At 31.8% G+C, this 27,466-nt stretch overlaps 1 protein-coding gene and 1 pseudogene across 1 annotated transcript; both read left to right on the top strand.

The window, feature by feature from the left end:
- The first annotated feature begins 14,116 nt into the window (after positions 1-14,116).
- LOC131621857 (uncharacterized) lies at positions 14,117-17,919 on the top strand. Its single transcript, XM_058892899.1, has 3 exons — positions 14,117-14,713; positions 15,719-16,025; positions 17,048-17,919. The coding sequence occupies exons 2-3, from the start codon at positions 15,963-15,965 to the stop codon at positions 17,492-17,494; spliced, it is 510 nt and encodes a 169-aa protein (XP_058748882.1). The 5' UTR covers positions 14,117-14,713; positions 15,719-15,962; the 3' UTR covers positions 17,495-17,919.
- On the top strand, positions 17,605-19,542 carry LOC131621804 (uncharacterized; annotated as a pseudogene).
- Positions 19,543-27,466: the final 7,924 nt, after the last annotated feature.

Below are 27,466 nucleotides of genomic sequence, written 5' to 3'. Positions count from 1 at the left end.
CGCCGCAAAAGAGATGAAGTGGTTTTTGGAGGGTGAAGATTTTTGGTTTATATTAAGCCAAAAAAAAGCTCCAAAAATGGTAAATTCGCGCTTACACCATTTCGCGCTCTTGATTGCAATGCAACATGAAATATCAATCTTGTGACGTGGCATTCCTTTTGTCTTATCTTGTCGGCAATTAGATTTTTTTTATTTAAATTCGAATTTAGTTTTGGGTTAAATTTGAGTAATTATTTGGCCCAAAATAATTTTTACTTGGGTTGAAATTTAGTCCAATTGTTTATGTGTATAATTAAACATAAACTTTTAGTTTGGAAATTTTATAGAAAAATGGAAGGGAAATTTTAACTATACACAAATGAAATAGTTAAAATTATACGCATAAAATATACATAAAGTAAAAAGTTAAGAGTGAAGTTGTCCCACTTTAAGTGATTTTTTTCTCTCTCTTTATAACACTTAAATTATTTTATTTATAATTTAAATTTAAAAGCACTTGCCTAAAGAATTTGAGGCTTTCTTCTACCTTTTTCCTCTTCTTTCATCTAATTCCTTACAAGGTTCTTTACCTCCTTAAATAAAACTTTAGTGTTTATAGTAATTTTTTTTTTAAAGTTTATGAATAATTAATTTTTCAAACATCTTTTTTACTATTATCCCAATATACAACTTCCTTTTTGACTAATTAAAATATATACAATTTTTTCATAATAAATATTATTTAAAATGAAAAATATAATAGCATAAATACTTTTATATTTATCAATATATTATTTATTATTTTTATTTAATTTTAAATTTTGTAGCGAAAAACTAGTTAATCCTACAAAATCTAATTGTATGTTGAGAAAAAACATGATATATATTCACATAAATTATGTGTATCTTGTTGAATCAACCTCCAATTAACTCTAATCTTATAAAAGATTTTCTTTACCCACCTCTCTATCGGGGTCACCCCAGCGAAAACCCCATTTTACCCTGCTTCGGAAATGCATTTCCGAAATATTTTTTTTCTAAATTTTTCCAGACTTCGGAAGTGCATTTCCGAAAAAATCCCAAAAATTGAGATTTTGACTAATTCGGAGATGCATCTCCGAAACAACAAAAAAAAATCTAAAAAAATTCCAAAAATTAATTTTAGGATATTAATTAATTCACATATCATAAATTTGATATAATTTATGAGTAATGAATAATAATAATTATATATTTTGATATAATTTATGAGTTATGAATAATAGCTATTATATATTTCTATCCTGATTCATATTTTAAAATTTAAAATAATTTTAATTAAAAAAATTAAAATAATTTCACTTACAAAATAGGTTATAATTTTTTATTTATATATTTATAATAATTGTTATATATTTATAAAAAAAATGAGTGTTTTAATTTATATATTTATATAATAATTATAATAATTATTATATATTTATAAAAATTATTATATATTTATATATTTATATAATAATTATTATATATTAATGATAAATATATTTATATATTTATATAATAATTATAAAAATTAAAAAAATGAGTGTTTTAATTTATAATAATTATTATATATTTATATAAGTTAAAAATTATTTTTAACTTTAAAATTGTTTAGGAAATTTTGATTCACCTTGATTTTATTGATTAACCTTCATTTTATTGATTCACCTTGATTTTATACCTATTAATTGTATTGATTCACCTTGATTTTAATTTTTTAATAATTATTGAATTCTTTCGGAAGTGTATATCCGAAACATTCCAAGACCAATTTGGTCTTGGAATATTTCGGATATACATCTCCGAAGACACCCCCTCCCAAAAAAAAAAAGGTGTTTTCGGAAATGCATCTCCGAAAACCCAAAAAAGGGGTGTTTTCGGAAATGCATCTCCGAAAACACCTTTTTTCGTGTTTTCGGAAGTGCATTTCCGAAATAAGACAAATTTTGAAAAAAAAAAAGCATTTCGGAAATGCATTTCCGAAGTGAGGGTATTTTGGGTTTTTCACCGGAGGTGATCTAGAAAAGAGGGAGGTAGGGAAAGAAATTTCCTTTTGATATATCTCATCTTTCAACTAACATGCTAAAGAAAAGTCAATTTGTTAAGGGATAGTTCAGTTATTTAGAAAGCGTGTAATTCAGTAATTTAATTTATTTTTTTGGATTATATGAAGACGAGCGTAGAGACAAAGTTTAAATGAAAACGAGCTATGACAAGAAAATAAAATGCAATAAATGACATTAAAGAAGTGTGAAAATAAAAGAGAAAAAGTAAATGTTTCATTTAAGTAAAATAAAACAATGAAAAGATTGGACGCAAATACATACATGTATCTCACAAATTGTTTCCCTCTTTGAGTCGTGTATTTTAATTATATGGAGAGAATGTATGGAAATTTGCGTTCTTTGTTACAATGTATGAGTCAGCTATTTATTTCATTTACAAATAAAATAATCGACGATGACGGTTGTGTCCATTAAAGAAATGCCTCGTTCCACCCCACTTCTAACCTTCAATCTCCCACTAGCGTGTCTCAAGTGTTTATCGATGTTTTTGGTAACCAATCACGAGTTTAATAAAGATAGTGAGATTAACCCGAAAACTCTCTAAAGTAATTTGTGCAAATAATTTATATGAAAACGTGTGCGTGTGATTTGAATGCAACCGTTTGTACGGAGACGACACAGAAAGAGTTTAAAGTAAGACAAATTTTAATAAATGACAAGGAGATAAATTGCAGTAAATGACATTAAGAATTCGTTTGGCCCAACTTTTTTAAGTCTTAAAAGTTACTTTAAAATTAAAGTTAAAAATAAGAGTTTTTAAAATAAAGTTAAAGTTATTTGGTTAAGATTATTTTTTAAACTTTAAAAACGAATAAAAAGTTGAACAATACTAGTATCTATAAAAATGATGATGTAAATAGAAGAAGAAAAAAAGAATAAATAAAACATTATTCTAGATATTATGAATCGTAGAAAAAATTGAAAAACTGTCGTATACTGCACTAACGCCATTTTTTAAAAGAAAAGTGCTTTCATTTGGATTGAAATCGCGACCACATGTTTTAAGCTCCGAAAAAGTTGATTTCAACGCCTTTTTTACAAGCTCCTTTTATTCAATTTTTTGTCTTAAAAAAAACTACTTTTTTTCATAAGAGCTTTATAAAAAAAAAAATGTGTTTGGCCCTCCATCTCCTTATAAGGAGAAGAAAAGTAGATAAAAAGTTGGGTCAAACAATACCTAAATAAGGGTGAAACTTAAGACAGGAAAAGCAAATGCTTCATTTAAAGAAATAAGAAAGCAATGAAAAGACTGGACATAGACACATTCATATTTCTCGCAAATTGTTCTCCCTTTGACTCAGGTACTTCGGTTGTATGGAGAGAATGTGTGAAATTTGCGACCTTTGTTACAATGTATGAGTCTGTTATTTATTCTATTTACATGTAACCTCGATAATGGTTCTAAACATTAGGAGTACTATTGTGTTTCATCCCATGTTCAACCTTCAGGCTCCCACTAGCACCTCCACGTATCACTTACGATTTACCGCTTGTTTACAACCCATGTTGAGATAGTTGCTTCAACTTTCCCACAAACTCTTGACGATAACAACCAATGTGTCATCAACATCATCTCTGTTTGATATTTAGATTCTGGAGAATCCGTTAAGTCCTGAAAATCTCTATGGTTGTCGATTATAATCCTTGTCAACACGCAATTTACGTCGATTATCCTTTTCATGATTTTGGACATGTTTCAAGTGATCCTAATCTTGCAACAAACGAGAAGAGCATAGACTTAGGTTAAATACGACTTGAGTTTGGCAGCATTCCATGTCCTTAAGATTGATTCTTCAAAGAAGATCTCCATAGAGCAAGCTTTGTTCTTGTGCTAGTCCTGATCATGCATGATTCTTTTCGAGTTGGATGCAAGTTTCCCGTCTTCTTCGTTCTTTCCTCCGGTGACAGGTCGTCTCAATATTAGGTCACACAACTAGAAGCTCCAAGGTCTGACCCGCTTGTTGTACTTGGCAGTGGTTGCCTGTTTTACGAAGGAGCTCTTGAGTGCGACATAAGCTATTCTTTCCTCTAGGAGATCTGCCTCTTCCCTAATGTCTTGCATGTTATATTCTTCTTACAATGGGTGTATGGAACTTCAACTAAGTTCTCCCACTTCGACAGGGGTGGCGAATTTAGTTCCATAATTAATTCGGAAAGAAGTTTCACCCTTTGTCTAATTAAGCATGGTCATGTATGCCTAGAGAACATGTGAGAGTTCATTTGTCTCCTCTGCATTCCCTTTAACATAACCTAGTTCCATACATCTCTCTGCCCATTTTTCTAGGGGTATTCTGCCAATGTGAAATGATGGTTGACTTTCATATATGTAAATAGTTTCTTCAAATTCTTATTTGTAAATTGTGTTTCGTTATGATAATGACAGATTAAGATCTCATACCTCATCAAAATTCTCCTTTCGAAAAAGTTCAATATATTAAGTGCGTGCGGTGATTTTTGGTAAGGGCTCTGCTTCTATCCATTTTGTAAAATAATTGATCGCCATAATATGAAACTTTAGTTGACCTGAGACCAACGGAAAGGAGTCAAGAATGTCTATGCCCCACTAAAAGAAAGACTGGGACGATGTAAACATGTTTAACTCGAATATGGGTGCTTTGTGTGTGGTCCAATGATATGTGCATGTATTGTGCAAATAACATTGTGGTTATAAAGATGTCAACACTGCAGTTTTGATGATGACAACTGTCAAGTATATTAATGACGATTGTCAAGAGTGTTGAAAATGCTTGTCGAAGAGGTATTGATTATGACGGTTCTTCAAATGATTCATGATGATGGCTTCCAATCAACTTAATTTTAACTTTCAAAGCCTCACATTTCATTTCAAATGTGTTGTGATGTTTTATTGGGAAAACAAAACTTACTTAGGTAACTTAAAGAAATCACTAAGAAATTTACCAGAAGAAATCAGGACACGTACAAGCATGATAGTGTTCTTTTACAACAAATATATTTACAACATATGTTAGTTAGATGCTCAAATTTATTAGAGAAGCTTGTTGCGTAAAACAAAAAGAGAAATATTATGTTGACACCACTTTATATATCCAAAACCATATTTGTAATATTGTATATGTATGTTGACACCACTTTATATATCCAAAACCATATTTGTAATATTGTATATGTTATAAATACGGTTTTAATTTTTTAATTATTATTATTTTTCTCTCTCTTCCTGTTATATTTTATAGATGATGTATTTTTAAAGGAAAATTCTAAGAAGACGTCATCAAATTAATTTTATTTTGGTGAATTCATAAATTTGCTCAATTAAAAAGCAGTATTGACTTAAAATTTTTCAATATTGACTTAGTCAATGCCACGTAGTATTGCATATGAGGATCTGAAATATAATCTGCAGGATAAACACCTCATTGAGAAAATTAAAAGCCTGAATGATGATATCATTAAGTTGAACATTATTGAGGAGAAGACTATGGCTCAGAGATCAAAGATTGATTGGTTAAATATGGGAGATAGCAACTCTGCCTTTTTCGATGCCTATCTAAAGAGCAGGCAGAATGCAAAGACCATTCAATATATTCAGAAAGATGATGGTACCCTGTTGTACACTCAATCTATTATCGAGGAAGAAATTCTAAAGTTCTATAGAAACTTGATGGGGAAGGAAGCGTCCAATCTCAGCCACAACAACATTACAGCTATGAGGAAGGGTAAACAAGTCAGCTTGGAGCAAGGAGATTTCTTAACTAGACAGGTTACTACTGATGAAATTGAAAAAGCTCTAAATGGCATAGGCAATCTAAAGTCCCCAGGGGTTGATGGATATGGAGCCCTCTTCTTTAAGTCCTGTTGGCCTATCATAAAGTCTGATGTTATTAATGCTGTGTAGGAATTCTTTGAACAGGGTGAGATTCTGAGAGATTTTAACAAAACTATTGTTACTCTTTTCCCTAAGTCTGATGAGGCCAAGCATGCTAAAGATTACAGACCAATTGCTGGCTGCACTCTTGTTTATAAAATTATCTCTAAAGTCATGATTGCCAGGTTAGGTCAGATTCTTCCAAGTGTTATTGGGGTTAACCAGGCTGCTTTTATACCTGGCCAGAGCATTCACAATCACATTATGCTGGCATTCGAGCTTTTTAGAGGGTATACCAGGAAGGGAGGCACTCCTCGTTGTATGCTCCAACTAGATTTACAAAAGGCATACGACATGGTTGACTGGTTTGCATTGAAACAAGTTCTTAATGAGATAGGCATTCCTCAGAAATTTGTCCATTGGGTGATGACTGCCCAGAACACTGTCAGCTATGTATTCAATATAAACAGCCAGATGTCTAAGCCTATGCAGGCTAGGAGGGGTCTGCGGCAAGGGGACCCAATCTCCCCCTTGCTTTTTGTGATTATGATGGAGTACTTCAACCGTTTATTGGATGATATGCAGAGCAATTACAACTTTAACCACCATGCAAAGTGCGAGAATTTGGGAATCACCAACCTCACCTTTGCTGACGATGTCCTCTTATTTTATAGAGGTGAATTAAATTCTGTCTCAAGGCTCCTCACCGTGGTCAATACTTTCTCTGCCTCTACAGGTTTAATCATTAATCCAAAGAAGTGCAAAGTATTTTGTGGTGGCATGAATAACTTGTCCAAGGCTCAAGTGATCGAGGCTACTAAGTATGATGAAGGCCAGCTGCCGTTTCGATATTTGGGAATCCCAATTACTAGTAAAAGAATGCACATCAACCATTATATGCCACTTATTGATAAAATCACTAGTAGACTTAAACACTGGTCCTCGAGATTACTCAGCTACGCTGGTAGGATACAGTTGGTTAAAAGTGTGATTTTTCCCATGGCTCAATACTAGATGCAATGCCTCCCCCTTCCCCAAGCTGTTATTCACAAAATAGACACTCTATGTAGGACTTTTATCTGGACAGGTAATCTGGACAGCAGTAGGAAAAGTCCTGTGGCTTGGAAAACCATGTGCTCCCCTGTAAATCATGGTGGCCAGAACATCTGCAGCCTATCTACTTGGAATAAGGTGTGTCTGTTCAAGTGTTTGTGGAGTTTATGCAATAACTCTGAATCTCTTTGGGTGAAATGGATTCATGGTCGCTACTTAAAGAATTCCAATGTCATGGAAGCCACTGTTGTGAGCAGTGCCTCTTGGGTGATGAAAACAATTCTGGAGCTTAGGGACCAAGTGCCGACTGTCCAGCACTTATGGAATGATATGCTTGGTAAAGGTAGATTCAATATGAAACGTTTTTATGTTGAGTTCAGTATGAATACTGTGCAGGTACCGTGGAGATTTCTCTTTCATGGAAATATGGCGAGGCCTCGTGCCATTCATGTGACTTGGCTTGCTTGCCATGGGAAGCTGGCCACGAAAGACAGGCTATGCCGTTTTAATCTGATACATGACAACATATGCAGTTTGTGTAAGGTAGTAGATGAGTCCCTTGGGCATCTCTTTTTTGAATGCCCCCATACTCTAAGCATTTGGCAGAAGATTTTAGATTGGCTTGAGATTGTGCACACACCCTGCAATTGGTTCGATGAGCTCCAATGGGTTACTAACTTCAATTCTAGGAAAGGCTGGAAGGCAAGCATCCTTAAATTGGCGTTTACTGAAGCTATTTACGGTATATGGGCATATAGAAATGATGTGGTTTTTCAACACAATACTCATAGAAAGACATATGATAGTATTCTTGATTGTATAGTGTATAGAGGTTGGAGATCAAAGAAAATTAGAACTCACATAGCTAGCCTTATGGTTTAGGATATTTGAGGGTTGGATCATTTTGATCACCATTTATACTTAAACAGTTTTTTGAATTAATATATTTCTTCTTTGATTCAAAATGCCACGTAGTATTATATGGTGCACGCCAGTAATGTGTATCCTCCATGTACCTTATAGATCAAAATCCTTAATCTTCATTTTCTACAACTAAATTCAGATTTACATGTTTATCTTGTACATCCATAAATCTCTAGATCAATCATTACATGCATGAAAACACGTTTAATTAAGATTTTAAAAAAATATGTTCAAGAACTTTCATGAACTCAATAACACAAAAATGGCAAAATCATGATTCTTAACTGTTTCGAGCAAATGAATACACCAGTAGAAGCATAATTTCACCATGGACATGATTCTTTAATTAGTTTTTCATAAAACCTCATAACCAAGTCGAATCGAGTGTGTTTGTGTTCGAATTTCACGCCATTTTTTTCTTCGATTTGTCAAATTCACGGCTTGTTTTGAATACATATTTGAAATCTTGGTGAAATTCCGGTTTCAACGGTATATAATTTGTGAATTAATTAGTTGATTTGATGATTTTTTATTTTTTTTCATAAGATGTAATTGAAGATGATGAACACACTTATCTTGGCAAGGTCTAAGTTAGGGTTTAAAATCGGGTTGAAGTGACCCGGCTAAAGGTTGAAGATGATAATTAAATTATTATTTTTATAATTAAAATTAAAAAAAATCACCGTTAAATTAGTCTAAAGAATGAAAATAACACAACCCTCAAATAACAATGGATCTGTTCCCAAACAACTTATTTAAAACTGTATTTTTTTTTTAAATGGTATTGGTACACGCTGTACACTTTTTGGTGTTCAAACTAAAACGAAAATTTAGATTTGAAGATAAAACACTATACATAAAATTTATTTGGAATGTGCTAAATAGGATTGCAAGGCGGATAACACTTCTTGCTCTGACTCCATTTCAGCTTTTGGTGTGTTGGCAATGGCAAAAATATATATTTAAGGTGAAGATAAAACATTATACATTGACTCCATTTCAGCTTTTGGTGAGTTGGCCTTTGAGCAGAAGAAGTGTGTTTCTGATGGATTTTCATCTTTGTTGTTGATTGCACATCTAGCTTAAGGTGGCAGATATGACATTTGCATAGGTAATTCCCTCACAAGACCAATGATTATCATCAATAACTCTGCTGGACATGCTAACTCAAATGCTTCATTTTTTAATCTTACAACAACCAAAGACATTCTCACATCACATCACCCAGCTTTCGAAAGTAGTTCGATGAACAACTTCATTTGCGTCCTTGAGACAGGGTTAAGAAAAATTACTACTCAATAGTCTAACAAGCGTGAAAGGCAAATTTATCACCCAAGTCATGAAACAGTGATTTGAGTCATGCCCCAGAAGCTAAATTTTTAGTCTAGAATCACAAATCATAAAATCTAGAGAGACAAGAAGAATAGCATGAAACATGTTCTTCAACTACAGCCTACAGTAAATATGTATTTACTATATACTAAAGCCAGAAAAAAGAGGTTAATCATGCAAAGTCATATGTTAATGGAGTTAAAGGCCTAATGAGGTTCTAGGTTATGACATCATTCACAAGTTGCAGTCATGTTTCTTTACATTTGTTTTGTAAGTTACCTATGATGTACTTGTGATCTATTGAAGAAATTCCTCCAGCATAAAACCATTACCAATGAATTCATAATCAAGTCCCTCATGTCCATCAAACTCCTTGAGCCCCACCAATGTCTCTATTGCAAACTCTTGGTCCAAAGCAAAATATTCCAAGGGAATCTCCATGGTTGAACCAAAAACAAGTCTTTTCCTAGGAGAGTTACAAAATGAACTTTCCTCAGAATCCCAATCAAATTTCCCTTCAAATGGACAATAAAGTGGTCCATCACCATTGAACTCTTCTATGTCTGCTGAAAAAACATCTTCTACCGAAATTGGAGGAAGAACCACAGTACCCCAATTTATCTTATAAGATGACATTGGAGAACCATCTAGAACACGTTCTAGTTCTTGTTTAGAATTTGAAATCCACTCACTGTCTTCTTCTTTGTCAAGATTAAGCAAGGAGTCCCAGTAACTATCTACGTCTGAAAACTCAATGAAAGAATCGCCACTGTAGCTTAGAGGACTAGAATGGTTCTAAGATGTTATAATTTTTTATTTATATATTTATAATAATTGTTATATATTTATAAAAAAATTAAAAAAAATGAGTGTTTTAATTTATATATTTATATAATAATTATAATAATTATTATATATTTATAAAAATTATTATATATTTATATATGGATTTAATGGAAATACATCGACAGTGTAAAGCATTTTTACACTGTCGGTACAATCATAACCGTTAATTTTTATAGATTTTTGACTTTTTCTTTGAATCACATAAAAAGTATTTGTTTTCAAGGGTTGTGATGCACTGACCGTGTAAAATATTTTACACTGACAGTGCACTACCTTTAAACTCTTTATATATTTATATATTTATATAATAGTTATAAAAATTTAAAAAATGACTGTTTTAATTTATAATAATTATTATATATTTATATATTTATATAATAATAATTATATATTTATATATTATATATTTATATATTTCACTTACAAAATTAATAATTATGATTATATATTTATATATTTCGATTCTGATTCATAATTAAAAATGAGTTATAATTTTTTATTTAGTTTAAAAAAATTAAAAAAAGATTTTGTCTTAATTTTATTTAATGAATAAATTTTATATTTAATTTTATATAATTCAAAATTTACTTATGAAATTAATAGGGGTGTTCGCGGTGCGGTTTGGGCGGTTTTGACGAAAAAAATCATCCGATCCGCAAGAGAAAAAATAGTGCGGTTTGGTTTGGTTCGGTTGGTTTTTAAAAAAAATCCAAACCAAACTAATGCAGTTTGGTTCGGTTCGGTTGGTTCGGTTTTTTACAAATATTTTATTGAGTCGTACATACACATATAGATGACAACATAATTTTGTATTTAGACATTCATACACTATCAAATAACAACAAAACTCATCATATTTTGACAACAATTTCCCATTTAATATGTAAAAATTAAATTAGACAAAAGTGGAATATTAAATATAAAATAATAGCATAAAATAATATAAAATTTATTATAATGAAAAGAAATAGAAGACATAAGATATTAGTGAAGGTGAAAAAGAAAAAAAAGAGAGATTAGACAAGAAGATGTGCGATAAAAATGAAACTGAAATACGGAATATTTACATAAAAATGAGAAGGTGAAAAGGAAAGAATATATGAGAGTAGAGATTATAGAAGAAGAGGGAAGATGTATGTGACAAAGAAGGTGCGATAATGTCATTAGAGATTCGAGAATGTTGGGTCTGAAATTATATGTGTAAGGATGAGAAAATTATTCGTAATCATAAGGCTAAGGTATAATAGGTTTGAGTTTAGGTTGGATGTGAGTTAAGTAAAAGTTAGGTTGTAACATAATGCGGTTTGATTCGGTTTGGTTCGGTTTACAAAATATAAACCGCAACCGAACCGAACCGTGCGATTTTGTTAAAAGATGACCCAAACTAATCCGAACCAAATGCGGTTTTTTGCGGTTTCGGTTTGGTTTGGTTTGGTTTGCGGTTTTCTATTGGTTTGGTTTTGATCACCCCTAGAAATTAAGATGTTTTTGATTTATATAAGTTAGTAAAATAATTTTTAACTTTAAAATTGTTTAGGAAATTTTGATTCACCTTGATTTTATTGATTCACCTTCATTTTATTGATACACTTTCATTTTATACCTATTAATTGTATTGATTCACCTTGATTTTAATTTTTTAATAATTATTGAATTCTTTCGGAAGTGTATATCCGAAACATTCCAAGACCAATTTGGTCTTGGAATATTTCGGATATGCATCTCCGAAAACACCCCCTCTCCCAAAAAGGGGTGTTTTCGGAAATGAATCTCCGAAAACTCAAAAAAGGGGGTGTTTTCGGAAATGCATCTCCGAAAACACCTTTTTTTCGTGTTTTCGGAAGTGCATTTCCGAAAACACCTTTTTTTTCAATAAAAATACGTTTTCGGAAATGTATTTCCGAAACAAGGGGTATTTTGGTAAATTCGCCAGAGGTGACTAAGAAGGTTAAGAGGTGGGTAAAGAAATTCTCTTTGTAATATTGTATATGTTATAGGTACGGTTTTAATTTTTTAATTATTATTATTTTTCTCTCTCTTCCTGTTATATTTTATAGATGATGTATTTTTATAGGAAAATTCTAAGAAGAAGTCATCAATTTAATTTTATTTTGATGAATTCATAAATTTGCTCAATCAAAAAGCAACGTTGACTTAAAATTTTTCAATATTGACTTAGTCAATGCCACGTAGTATTATATGGTACACGCCAGTAATGTGTATCATCCGTGTATCTTATAGATCAAAATCGTTAATCTTCATTTTCTACAACTAAATCCAGATTTTCATGTTCATCTTGTACATCCATAAATCTCTAGATCAATCATTACCTGGATGAAAACACGTTTAATTAATATTTTAAAAAAATATGTTCAAGAACTTTCATGAACTCAATAACACAAAAATGGCAAAATCATGATTCTTAATTGTTTCGAGCAAATTAATACACCAGTAGAAGCATAATTTCACCATGGACATGATTCTTTAATTAGTTTTTCATAAAACCTCATAACCAAGTCGAATCGAGCATGTTTGTATTCAAATTTCACGCCATTTTTTTCTTCGATTTGTCAAATTCACAGCTTGTTTTGAATACATATTTGAAATCTTGGTGAAATTCCGGTTTCAACGGTATATAATTTGTGAATTAATTAGTATATGTAATTGAAGATGATGAACACACTTATCTTGACAAAGTCTAAGTTAGGGTTTAAAATCGGGTTGAAGTGACCCGGCTAAAGGTTGAAGATGATGATTAAATTATTTTTTTATAATTAAAATAAATTCACCGTTAAATTAATTTAAAGAATGAAAATAACACAGCCCTCAAATAACATTGGATCCGTTCCCAAACAACTTATTTAAAACTGTTATTTTTTGAAACTTCGTCGTAGAAGCTCCCATTTTTAAATGGTATTGGTATACGCTGTACACCTTTTGGTGTTCAAACTAAAACGAAAATTTAGATTTGAAGATAAAACATTATACATCAAATTTATTTGGAATGTGCTCAATAGAATTGCAAGGGGGATAAAACTTCTTGATCTGACTCCATTTCAGCTTTTGGTGTGTTGGAAAAAATGTATATTTAAAGATAAAACATTATACATTGACTCCATTTCAGCTTTTGGTGAGTTGGCCTTTGAGCAGAAGAAGTGTGTTTCTGATGGATTTTCATCTTTGTTGTTGATTGCACATCTAGCTCAAGGTGGCAGATATGACATTTGCATAGGTAATTCCCACACAAGACCAATGATTATCATCAATAACTCTGCTGGACATGCTAGCTTAAGTGAAAGGCAAATTTATCACCCAAGTCATGAAACAGTGATTTGAGTCAAGCCCCAGAAGCTAAATTTTTAGTCTAGAATCACAAATCATAAAATCTAGAGAGACAAGAAGAATAGCATGAAACATGTTCTTCAACTACAGCCTACAGTAAATATGTATTTACTATATACTAAAGCCAGAAAAAAGAGGTTAGATCATGCAAAGTCATATGTTAATGGAGTTAAAGGCCTAATTAGGTTCTAGGTTATGACATCATTCACAAGTTGCAGTCATGTTTTCTTTACATTTGTTTTGTAAGTTACCTATGCATGATCTATTGAAGAAATTCCTCCAGCATAAAACCATTACCAATAAATTCATAATCAAGTCCCTCATGTCCATCGAATTCCTTGAGCCCCACCAATGTCTCTATTGCAAACTCTTGGTCCAAAGCAAAATATTCCAAGGGAATGTCCATGTTTGAACCAAAAACCACTAGTAAAAAAATAACAATATAATTTAAAAATTTACACCCAATATTCTAAAAACGGGTGTAAATTAAAAACGTAATGGCAATTTTGTAAATAAAGTTTCATTTTAAAGACTAAGATGTGACAAATTACACTCTATTTATTAAAAATCGGGTGTAAATTAAAAATATTATTATAATCAGATCTCAATTACTCCCATTAAATTTAAAACATGTGTAAATTTAAATTGTTTAAAAAATTATTTAATTTTATAACTCAACTTGACACCACAAATGGATATATCCACGATATCCAAACATTCGCATTGACGCATCTAAACAAAACCCATCATCCTGTTCATACAACTTCACTTGCGTCACTATTCAGATCACTCCATACACAAAACCCATCCATCAAGCAGATTCAACAGCGGCGCAATTCCCCCAATTCATCTCAAATCCTTCGTCGGTTTTGATTTCGATTCCTCTCAGACCCATCATCAACTTTGATTCTTCTTAAACCCTTCATCAGTTTCGATTTCGACCCCTTTCAAACCCTTCATCGACTTCGATTCTTTTCAAACCCTTCATCAATTTCGATTCATCTAAAACCCTCCATCGACTTTGATTCCTCTGAAACCATTCTTCAACTGCGATACTTGTAAAACCTGATCGGCTCATCAATGTTGATTTCAATTATTCCTTTCATGCCTTAGCCAATTCTATCAAACCCTATTGAGACATCACCCAATCATATGATTCTCAAACTGTTGAGGCATCAAACCAGACTCTGATTCAACTTTCATAAAACCTATCTCAAAATCACATGGCTCATCTCTTTATTCATCAGTTCTCTTCCGCATTAGTTTAGTAAATATTTGTCATCTTCTGCAATATGTAAATGAGGTTAGTGCTTGTTGAAATATGTTCGTTGATTCAAATTAACTTTCCTATTAGAAAAATTTATTTAGACTCTTTTAATAACTGTGTACATTCTTGATCCAATTGAAATTAGGGTATGTAATAGATATTGTTTTTAGAAATCTGGGTATGGAATAAATATTGTTTTCTAGAATACAATTGGACGCGTGAAGGAGTGCCTACCATGTTTGCTTATTCCTTTGATTTCTACAGTTTGTTGTTCTTATGTGCTGACATAACTTCTATTTATTAAAATAAAATTGTAATTGGACAAAGATATATGCTAATTTGTGATATTTTGATGTAAAATGGAAATTAAAATTTGTTTTTAGTTAAGGGCTCAGCTGAAAAAAATGAATGCTTATTGTGGTTATATCCCTGTTGATTTCAACTCAGTTGTAATATTCAACATCAAACACTAAAATCAAATTTAGTGTTGAGTAAAAATGAATGCATACCTTAAAATGGTTACCGATATTATCTTAAGGAGGATACTAGTTTAAGTGTTGCTAGAGATACCCACTATTTATAGGCCTATGAAGTGACATTGATGATAGTTTTTTCTCTGGTGTATTTGCAATAGTTTTTCCCTATTGATGTTTTAGGAATGAGAAAATAAAAGATTGTCCTTAGTTTTTTTGGTATGGTATGTCCTGTTTTCATTGTTGAAAATATCTTGAGTATTTTAAAGGAGTTAGTCAATTAAGGGATTCATTCTTGTTCATGTGAATCAGCTCCATTGAAATTGGCAAGTTTTGTATCTAATTAATGGTTGTGTGAATCAGCACCGTTGAGAATAGCTTGATTTTTTGTAGTCTTTCTTATCCAAATTCATCTAAAACAAATAATACCAACTTTATTTCTTGAATGATGGTACTGATTCTAGTCCTATATTTCCTTCATATGGCCTAGGAGGTAATTCTCTTCTTAGGAGTAGTTGTTATCTCAATGATGTTTGTTTAGGTTCTGATGACCCAATTTCTTGTTTAGGGTGGAAGCCTTGTCATTTAGTTGCAGGTTTCTCCATGTTGGACTTGGAGATACTTATGCAATTGTTGGGTCATCTAACAAAATTGAGATGATGGATCACTATCATGAACTCTTGAGATCTAAATCAAGTCATCTGCAAAGAATGTTGCTTCTTATCTCCTCGTGGCATCTAACTCTTGAGATCTAAATCAAGTCATCTGCAAAGAATGTTGATTCTTGTTTAACAAAGAATGTTGCTGCTGGCATGTTTTCTGGGACACAAGAGAAGTGTGCTACATGTGGAAAAACTGCATATCCATTGGAGAAGGTAAGATTTACGAGTCTTGGAAATAAATTATCACCACCTACCACAGACGTTGCTTTTAGGTTCTGGTGTGTGCGGTGTAGTTGTTGTAACAGTATTATTATATATATGCCACAAAATTTGGTGGATCTCTTGCATACTCTTGTGTGAATATAGAATATGCTATTTACTATAAATAACAATAATAATATTAAAAAATTTCACAAAAATAAATAACAAGTGGACAACAAAATGTTTCACTATCTTTTAAATAACAAAACCAATTCTTTTTAAATTAAGTTTATAGTCTTAGAAAAGACAACGTTATTATTTTAATTAAGAATTAAAAATCATTAACTAACTAACAATATTATATTCTTACTCAACAAGAAAACTAGTTGTTGCTGATGTGCAGTTCGTCACATATATATCTCACCAAATATATAAAATGTCTTTGGTACTAGAATCTAATTTGAGTTATAATCTACGTAAGTATGATTCTATCAAATCAAATCTGATTACAATAAATAATAGTATATCAATAAAAACAACAACAATTCATACATCCATATTTTTATGTTAGACATTTGGTAAGAGAAGTGATTAAGGACAGGGCATTTGATAGCATAATTAAGTTTATATTCATATTGGTTCAACTACAAACATATCTATTTACCAATAGAACATCGAACAAATATGTTTCCGCATGTAAATGCTGGACTATAATAGTATCAGAAGTGAAGAGTATAATATAATAAATTACGAGGTTTAGATTTATGTACAGATAAATGATTGTTCTGGACTTTTGACTTCTCAAACCAGAGAAACACTATTGGCCTATTGAAGAAGTGAATATGAGTGTATGTCAAATGATGTATCGAGTTCAATGATTATGCAGTTACACCATTTATGATGCAACAAAACAAGAGAGGAGAGAAAAACTATGCAAGCCCATATAAACATATGTTTCGGTAAAACAATTTAGAAATATTTGTTACGTTTTTATGCATTGGTACTAAAAATAAGTGTATATATTTTTACTTCAGGTTATATCAGATATTTCTCATGACGAACAGGAATTTTTTATGGTGGGCACTATTTCTGTACCGCTGTATAAAAAGAAAAAGAATACTGCACTTGCACTCCTTGAGTGTATATCTAGTTACAATCATTCACCTTCTCCAGCAACTAGTACTGATTATGAACAAAGTAAATTCAAGAGGAGAAATCGCGTCGAATTAGACGATAATAAGACATTGTCAGTGAAAAAAAAGTTCACAAGGCACCATAATGAATCACCTCATCGAAGTCATTTTTGGAAGAAGGATTATAATGCATCAACCGATAGACGATATAATAAAATGCAAAGAAAATTTAACAATGACATATGCTTTCTGGGTAAAAGAAATTATACTTTGACAGAAGCTGCACCGCTCGAAAATAACGAGGAAAATGGCATTGAATTTGAGATGCAGGAGGAAGGAACAAATTGAGTGATACTGAGGCCAGGGATGGTTCTTCTCAAACATCACTTAACACATCATGAACAGATACCTGATGTTTTGGAATACTTATTTGTTTCATATGTGCTTGATTTAATTCTTTTTTACGACATTTTCTTGAAAAACTTCAGGTAGAAATAGTGAAAAATTGTCGCGATCTTGGTCTCGGTCCTGGGGGATTCTATCAACCAGGCTATGCAGATGGAGCCAAACTTAGATTGATGATGATGTGTCTCGGTATGGATTGGGATCCTCAAGTTAATTGATGGTAGCAAGCCGCCGAGTATTCCTTCTTACTTTAGTAAGATGGTTATAAGAGCTATACAAGAAGCACATCAGCTGTATAATCGGGAATATGGAATAAGCTATGTGGAGGATATACTACCTTCAATGACTCCTGATATATGCATTTTCAATTTTTATTCAACTACTGGAAGGCTTGGTCTTCATCAGGTTAGCTACACTACATTGTTGCTAGCAATTTACATTTTTTGTTTCCATTTTAATACTACTTAATGCAGGATCGTGATGAAAGCAAAGAAAGTCTTCGAAAAGGGTTGCCAGTTGTGTCCTTCTCTATTGGTGATTCGGCAGAATTTCTTTATGGAGATCAAAGGGATGTGGAGAAGGCGGAGAATGTAGTTCTAGAATCAGGAGATGTTCTTAAATTTGGTGGTCATTCCAAATTCAGCACAAGAGGAATTGGTGAAAGATACCGGCATTTTATCTTCTGATTTTAAATACTAGCATCCTAAACATTTTGAGGATTTGGCATGATTCGTCCAGTGAATTAACTTTAGATTAAAATATTTATTGTGTCTTAACTTTAGATTACACAATTTGATTTCACAATTTTCAATTATGGCTTAAGTTGTTAATAACTCAGTCTGAGATAGTGTTGTTAATAACTCATATTTGCTTTCAGGATCCTGTTTGTGGAAGTGCACACTGTGGCTTGGTACCTTATTGGAGCTAGAAGCTGGGAAAGTTTGATTTAAAGGCTTATCAGGTATCACTATCTATCTTTTCCTGCAGATCCTACCACAGAATCCAACTCTGATGACACTTCACTCATTTCTTAGGGTGTCAATTTTTATTTTGGATTTCACTCATCTCATTTTGAAACTACAACAGAATCGCCAAGGACACACGCAAGCACGTCGTTGGATTTCAATTATGTCTGAGGTATTTTTAGTTAATTTGCCACTTAAATAGGAGCGGACACTTGTGTAATTCTGTTGATGAATATGCAGAAAAATCAAATAGAAAGATATAAAGAAAATCTAGGAAAATATATTGACTAGAATCATACTTCTCTATCATTACATATGTTAACTTTTGGTATTTTCATTGATTTTGAATGTGATAGGGAATTGATGATAAAGTGCTGGTAGAAATATTTCTTGAAGGACGAAAGGAGTTTACAACCATCATCCTTGATGTAGGATCTAGTTCAGATAGTTGTCCTGTTGCACTACTTTCAACGGCTTGGCCTGCAAGATTTTGCACGAATTGATGGATGGTTTTTTGCCTGATTCAGGTTGTAAGCTATCATCTTCTGAAAGTGACTTTGGAAGGTTTGAATCAGGTACCATAATATTAACCGACATCAACATGGTGAGATGATTTTTTCTCTTGGGGGGAATATAGATAATGGTTTACTATTAATTTTGGTTATTCATTATTGCTGAATATATATTCGTTGCATATTTTAGTGGTATGGAACAAACAAGTTTTCTGTTTCAGCAAGCTTCTAAGGTATTTTCTTTTTGCTTTTTGAGCAGTGAAACTGAGACAGTGTGGAATTGGTGGAGTTGTCATTGGAACACAACAAGTTTGTTCGGCCTCTTCTTGACTACATGCTTTTGACTTAGATGGTTTTTGTGAATTTGTTTGGACTTCATGTAAAATATATGATTTTGTTAGTTGTTCTTTGATTCAGTTATCTAATCAGTTTTGTTAGTAGTTGTCAACCAGGGAATACATTTTTGGATTGTATGTTGATATTCTTTTCTTGATTAATACATAATTCTTCATTATTTTTATGTCTATGATTTTCTAGTATTTGAAATATTATTCTTAGTACAAGAAATATGAAGAAATGAGATAACTAAAATAGGGTGCAATGTAGCATATGAAATAGGGTGTAAATAAAATTAAATATAATATAATTTGTTCATTCATAAAGGGTGTAAATAAAATTAAATATAATATAATTTGTTCATTCATAAAGGGTGTAAAATATATTTAAAAAGATGTAACTAAGAACGTATTTACACCCGATTTTTATTAAAAAGGGTGTAATTAAAATAGGGTGTAAGGACGTACTTTCACTCGATTTTTATTAAAATAGGGTGTAATTAAGAACGTAATTACACCCGATTTTTATTAAAATAAGGTGTAATTAAGAACGTAATTACACCCGATTTTTATTAAAATAGGGTGTAATTAAGAACGTAATTACACCCGATTTTAATTAAAATTGGGTGTAATTAAAAACGTAATTACACCCGATTTTTATTAAAAATAATGGGAGTAAATTCGTTTGACATTTCTCACCCGGTGGATATACACCCGATTTTTATTAAAAATAATGGGTGTAAATTTAATATAAAACGGGTGTAAATTAACTTTTTTGTACTAGTGAACAAGTCTTTTCCTAGGAGAGTTACAAAATGAACTTTCCTCATAATCCCAATCAAATTTCCCTTCAAATGGCCAATAAAGTGGTCCATCACCATTGAACTCTTCTATGTCTGCTGAAAAAACATCTTCTAACGAAATTGGAGGAAGAACCACAGTACCCCAATTTATCTTATAAGATGACATTGGAGAACCATCTAGAACACGTTCTAGTTCTTGTTTAGAATTTGAAATCCACTCACTGTCTTCTTCTTTGTCAAGATTAAGCAAGGAGTCCCAGTAACTATCTACGTCTGAAAACTCAATGAAAGAATCCCCGCTATAGCTTAGAGGACTAGAAGGGTTCTCAGATGTCATTGAATCAGAGAGCCATTCAGAATCTTCATCTTCAAGATTTAGTAAAGAATGCCAGTAACTTACTTTGTCCAAATTCCATTCACTGTCTTCCCCTTCAAGATTGAGCAAAGAGTCCCAGTAACCAGGTCTGTCTACAATTGAAAACTCAGTGAAACAATCAAAATTGTAACTTAATGGAGTTGAAGGGTTCTCCGATATCAATGAATCTGAGAGCCATTCAGAGTCTTCCTCTTCAAGACTCACTAAAGAATGCCAGTAACTAGTTCTGTCAAAATCTGAAATCTCGGAGTAAGCATCAAAATAGATGGATGAGCAAGTACTGTATGGAGACCCTAAGCTACCAAAGTAGCTAACTGCATCATCTACATCAGTTGTATCGTTTGGTGTGCTTTTGTTACATAAAGAAACATTCTCTTGAGATTTTATTCTGCTGCTGCTGCTGAAAAAGTCGACATTTTCCCTCAACAGAAAGTATGAACTTGTCACTAAATACAACCAGAAAGCCAACCAGTTATCAGCACCAGAATGAAATGAAGCAGGATAACCATTCTCTTCGACAAACGGCAAACACTTTCTCCTGCTATCAAAGCATTGATGAAGATCCATATCTTTCTTTGATGATATTACTTTACGCCAAATAACAGCTACTTGATTTCTCAGACTACAAAGGAAAACAGTTGTTCAAGGATAAACATGTAACTGACAATTTTCTAAAATAAAGGAAAAGAAAGAATAAAAAACATTAAAATAAATGAAAATATCTCTCTCAACACATGACAATTACTAGCCTTCATCAACAATGAATGATAAATAAGAATCATATTATCATTAATATCATGGAAAATAAACCTTAAAAATAACAAAATATACAATTGGAGCTATAATTTAGAACTTGGAAAAAATAACAAACATATATATATTTTTTAACACTGAAGCTCCTTAATGATCAGAATAGTATCAGAGTGCAACATACCTTAGGGATATTGAAATTGTAGTGATCAATAGGAATATGAAAAGGAAAACAAGGAATGCGAGTAATCAACAATGAACAAGAAAAAGAAATATAAAGGACAGAGAAAAAAAAAAGATTACCTCAGTGATTGCATGGAAAACAAGGTGCCAGTTCGAAAAAGTGAAAAAGATAAACCCTAGAAGGTTTCCCGCAAAAAGTGAGATGAATTTTGGAGGGTTAAAATGTTTCGTATTTATTAAGCAACAATAAAAAGAAAAATAGTTACATGGATACAAACATAACACCTGTACTTACACACAACTAATCACATTTTTTTTATTACTTAAAAATTAAAAATAAAATTGTCTCTCTCCTCTTTTATCTCAACCACCCCCATGATCCTAATTAAAAACGAAATTAAAATTAAAAAAAAATTATATTCTCTCTCTTCTTATTGGTTGTTCCTAAATATATAGATTTAGGTTCGTGTCCATGCAAGAATTGCTCCAATAAAAAAACCATAAATGCAAAACAAAAAATGATCCGATGAAATCTGTATAATATATTTTGAGAAAATGGGTGATGCACTGACAGTGTAAAATATTTTTACACTGTCAACCAATCACCACCATGTATTCAATTAAACCACTCTTTTATTTAAAAAGTAATTTAATGACATGGCTAATTGATAGCTTTCTATTGGATAACTGTGTAAAATTATTTTACACTGTCAGTGCACTACCTTTTAACTCATATATTTTTTATTTTATTTTTATTTTAATGTATGTTTTAAGAGAAAAGGGGTCATGCACTGACAATGTAAAATAATTTTACATTGTCAATCAATCACAACCATGTATCTAATTTCTCCACACTTTTATTTTAAAAAAATTTTAATGACATGACATACTCCTTATTTTCTATTTTACACTTTCTGTGCATATCCATTAAACTCATGTTTTAAAGTTAAAAAAGTGATTGCCTCTAGAAAATGTTACGCGTATACTGAGAATAAGCAACGGCTAGTCTGTAAATTTAATTCTTACTATTTATGTTAGTATTTCAAATCCGGAGCTGGCCGGATACCAGCAGCTGGTTTTCCCTTTTTTTTTTTTCCTATAATTATTATTCATATAGACTATATTTATATAAAAATTAATTATGTTATTTCTTTTAGAATGAAATACTACTACTATAAGTAAAAAAAAAAGATTAAATTTTGTCTATTAAGAAAAATATTTAATTTGTATTTAAAAAAGAAAAAAAAGATATTTGATTATAATTAAAAAACCAATTTCAATAAATAAAAATTGAGTTATTTGTCTAAATTAACTTTCTTGACTATTAAAGTGGTTTATTGAAAATAAAAAAATTAAATCTTATAAATAATATAATCTATATTTATAATATAAGAGAATTAAGTGTGCCGGAAATTTCTTTTTGGTCTCTCATGTGGTTATTTTGAAGATATTTGGTGTCCAAATTAAATTATATTATTTTACTAATTAAATATACAATCTTTTGCTATGATTGTAGGGACAAACAAGGGATCTCATGAAGAGGGGGTTAATTGTGTGATAGTTGAGGATTTAGGAGTTATACCTTTGCTAGGAGGCATACTTCTATCTAATTCTTTTGTACTTAGCTACTCTCTTTCTTTTTTTTCAACAAATGGTCTTTTGTTCCTAGCCAAAATATTTTCGCACAAGTAAAACTTATTTCCTGCAATTTTGACTTTTTCGAAATACTTAGATGGTATTATTTAAAAAAAAATAATCACATATCATGCCAATTTTTTATACTCATAGTTTTATAAAAAAACAATATACACATGTTAGACCCAAAATTTTATATGTGTCTCTTATTTTTTTTTCTTATTCCAAGGTTCAATTTCAATTTTAATATAGTTTGCATCATTTCTCTCAAAAACACAAATCATTTTTTTAAACAAATATATATATATATATATATATATATATATATATATATATATATATATATATATATATATATATATACATTTTGGTGCTAAACTTAATCCAGAAAGAACTAACATACAAAATAAAAATATACAAAACTAAAACAAGTACAAGTTAAACCAAACAGGAGTTGAGCAATCTACCCAAAATAATCATCCAACTCTCAATCTTCCGACAAAATCAAAGAAATCGATAATTAGGCAACTCTAACTTAATCCTTAAAGAACTCTTCTAAAATGAAATGAGATGTTGAGTCTCATCATTGAATGTCTTTCAACTCATGACACTGATTAGCGATCTTATTTGTACACTTGTTATCCTCTTTGTATATTAGTGAAATTTTAAGAAAAAACAGGTTCTTGTAATTATTCCATTTGTTCTGGAGTTTTCATGGTATTTGAGATTCGTTTATGATGCAATAGAAATTTGTATCCACGGATAAAAAAAAAATTTATCAATAGAAATTCTAATCTCCACTTAAAATATTGAATATTAATTACTATAATTCTCAATCCCCAATTTCAATACCATTCCAATCCAATTCAATTCACTTACAAGTTTTTTTCATTAATTTTTTTGGGTGAATCACTCCAAATCTCTAATTCACTTGAATCATTTCTGAAATTTTGTTAAATTTTTTTGTTCTGATTTTTCTATCAACACGTTATTTTCTACAAATTGTTAACACTTAATAGGTTATTTTCTGCATACAGTTTTACTATTTGAATCTTACAATTGTGGAAATATAATGTTCAATTGAGCAGTTTTTGCTGACATCAGGGTTACACCCTATTGTATGTGATAGGCAGTATCCGCCATTAACTCTAGTTTAGTTGTGTCGATAAAGTTCGGAACATAAATATAATCCCCCTCGAAGATGCAAGGTCGTACCTTCTGGGAAGTGTGAGGCTCCAACTATAAGAATACTTGGTGAAACCTGAAAGGAGAATGAGTTTTTTCGTTAATGTCTAAGACAATTCGTTTGGGATAATGTCCCGGTGGTTTAGAATTTTCAGTAAGGGACTCTTCTTGAGATATGTTCTTGCCCAAATTCCTTTTGGAAGTCTTCCTGGCAGTAGAGGCATATCGGTCATTTACATTTTTTCTTCGTCTCACAGAGGAAGAGCATCCTTGTTCTAGCATATTCGCTTGCTCTCCGGGCAAAGCTTCATTTTCCATCAGGGTCATTTTGATGATTGTTTTTGTTTAGACCAGAGTAAGAGTTAGAATAGGAGAGGTTGGCACCTCATTTGTAACTAGGGCCTTCCTCACCTTGAAGATATTCTTGAGGGACACCATGTTATATATAAAACAAAATAAAGGATAGTCAACATGATAATATGAGAATAACAAAGACAAACATAAAAAATAATTCCTCTCCTCACCAAACAGTTTTTCCTCTCAAAAGTGTTGGATGCCTCCAAAACCTCCCATGTATTAATAAAGTGCCTCTTTTGTTGGGTAGGCGATTCGTGTGAAGGGCCAACTCTCTTTATATACCAATATCTCACAAAAGGCTATCAAGTCCGCCTTCAATGTTTCTTCCTTCAGGGTCATAGAATTAGATGAGTAGGTGTAAGTCCTCGATCTTCGATAGAAATGGTTTCGGACCAACATCTAAATATCTTATCCTTGCATTTTCACCAACTCAGGGTCTGACGCCTTATAGGACTTTAGAAAAAGATAAAGTGGTGTCCGATGTCAAATGCTCACCAAGAAATAATGATCCTTGAAATTTTTTTAACTTTCAAGGTAAACATCAAACACTCTGACTGGTTGATGAAGTGAAAGATGCCCTTATCATTTGTTTTCGTCGGAAGAGGTTCGCATCATGGTAAAGATGTTGAAAAATATATTCAAGGAAGTTTCTTTTTCCAGATACTCACACTACTGGAATATCTTGACAAAGGCCCAAACTATTAGGTGTAGTTGAGACAGGGTAATTCAAAGATGTTTAAATACCCCACTAATTCAGCATTCACCCAATTGTACTGAGCAGCATCAGCATATAGCACCAGACTCTAGCGCTTGTTTCAAATCATATTTTACAAACTCTCATAAAAAATGTTGATCATGAATTCGGGAATGACTTCGAAAGGCAATATGATATCAAAACTCTCCCTATCGCTAATGTTGTTCGTTTTATCATATTTCACAAGTTTTGTTAGTTTATCCACAGTCACTTAAATCTCATCATATTATTTCGGTTTATGAAATAAACCTACACCAAAATCATAAAAATGTCATCTCACTATCGGTCGAGTATACTCAAAGATTTTAACAAAGATGAAAATTTTAATGAACTATTTTATACTTTGAATGATCACTTCTGATTTATGCTTTAACTTTAATAAAAATAGTTAAAATGTAAGGCATGCAACTTTGAATGGAAATTGTAAACAATGCTACTTTAATATAACATAAATAATGATGTGTTTTAAGATCTTTGAATTCACATGTCAGAGAAACCTTCTTAGAATTTATGATGAAGAAAGAGTTAATTTCATTCATGATTCTAAATTGATTCATACAACCATATTTATATAGAATTCTTACACTACTAACCTTAACAAAAGTATTCTCATCTTACCCCTAAATCACTAAGAAAATCCAATCCAGCTCCTGCCCTACATTTACGAGAGAAATTAGCATGCCATCCTCCATAATACATGTCACCTCTCATGTTGCGTTATTCCCAAAATATCCCTGACACAATTAACTCAAAAAAATTACTATTGGATAAAATCACCCAAAAAGTAAATTTTCGGTACCAAATAGCAAATTTACGGTAGCCTTTTTTGACGGATACCGGAAATTATTTGATTTTAACAAATTTCTGGTATCCATTTACCGGAAATTTCAAAATTTCATGTGCGATTTACCAGAGATTTTAAAAATTCCGTTTTTACAAAACTCATTATCCCCGTCCTGGAAATTTCACAAATTTCCGATAGAAAACCCAATACTGGAAATTTCCTTAAAACCTAAAATTTTTGGTATGGCAGATGAAGTTTTATATCTTTGCGGTCTTGAACCGGCGGCTTCAGCTTCTTCAACGGATTCATGTAGTGATCTTACGCAGTACTTCGTCACAGATACGGTATGTTTACTTTATGTTGATGCTTCACGGGGGAGCCACACTACGAAGAGATCATGCACACAACCAAGTGGGGGTCAATCGTCAACCATGCTGATTGGTAAGCAACCTTCTACCAGTTCTGCAAAAGGAAAGTACTTGTCACAGTTTCCTGCTTTCTTTCATCCATACATTGATGACATTGTTGATGTTGAACCGGATGGAAATTGTGGTTTCCGTTGTATTACATCTTCATTAGGATGGGGGAAGATGCATGTTATGATGTTCGGAGACAGTTGCATACTCAAATTCAGCAACCCAAAGATTTGTTCTCCAAGTTGTTCTGTGACACTGACTCTAATGTTAGTAATTCAGTACTCGTAAAACACTTGGGTGTTCAGGCTAAGGAGAAATGGATGTCGATTCCATATATGGGTTACCATGTTGCTTATAGATACAGTGTTGTATTTGTTTCACTTTCCATGTTGATGAACATAACATTTTTCCCGCTTCTCTTAGCTCCACCACCATACACGAGTCGACATACAATCATTGTTGTTGGTTTGTCGACGATAATCATTGGGTTCAGGTAAAGTTGAGACCTGATTGTCCACTGCCTCCCGTCACTGGTCGTTGGAGGAAGAATTGTTCTAATAATGCAAAAGCATGGGAATCAGCATATGTGGATCGGTTCAGACACTGGGAAGAATTCTCTAGGAAGTCAGAGTTGGGAAGAATTTTTCTAATAATGCAAAAACTGTACTTTTGTTGTAATGATATGTATAACATTTATTCTATTTATATATTAAGACGGCTCGTTATTTCACCGTAAATGTTATTCAAATTAAAAAACAAATCAAGTCCCAGTATTACCGAAAATTTAAAATTTTCGGTATTTTTCAATTTCCAAAAATTTCAAATTTCCAGTAACTTTATAAGCTGAAGTCATACCGGAA

This window comes from Vicia villosa, unplaced genomic scaffold (genome assembly GCF_029867415.1).
Source record: "Vicia villosa cultivar HV-30 ecotype Madison, WI unplaced genomic scaffold, Vvil1.0 ctg.000011F_1_1, whole genome shotgun sequence".
Taxonomy (NCBI): Eukaryota; Viridiplantae; Streptophyta; class Magnoliopsida; order Fabales; family Fabaceae; genus Vicia; species Vicia villosa.
Note: the sequence above shows the minus strand (reverse complement) of the source record. Positions and strands in the feature narration are given on the sequence as shown.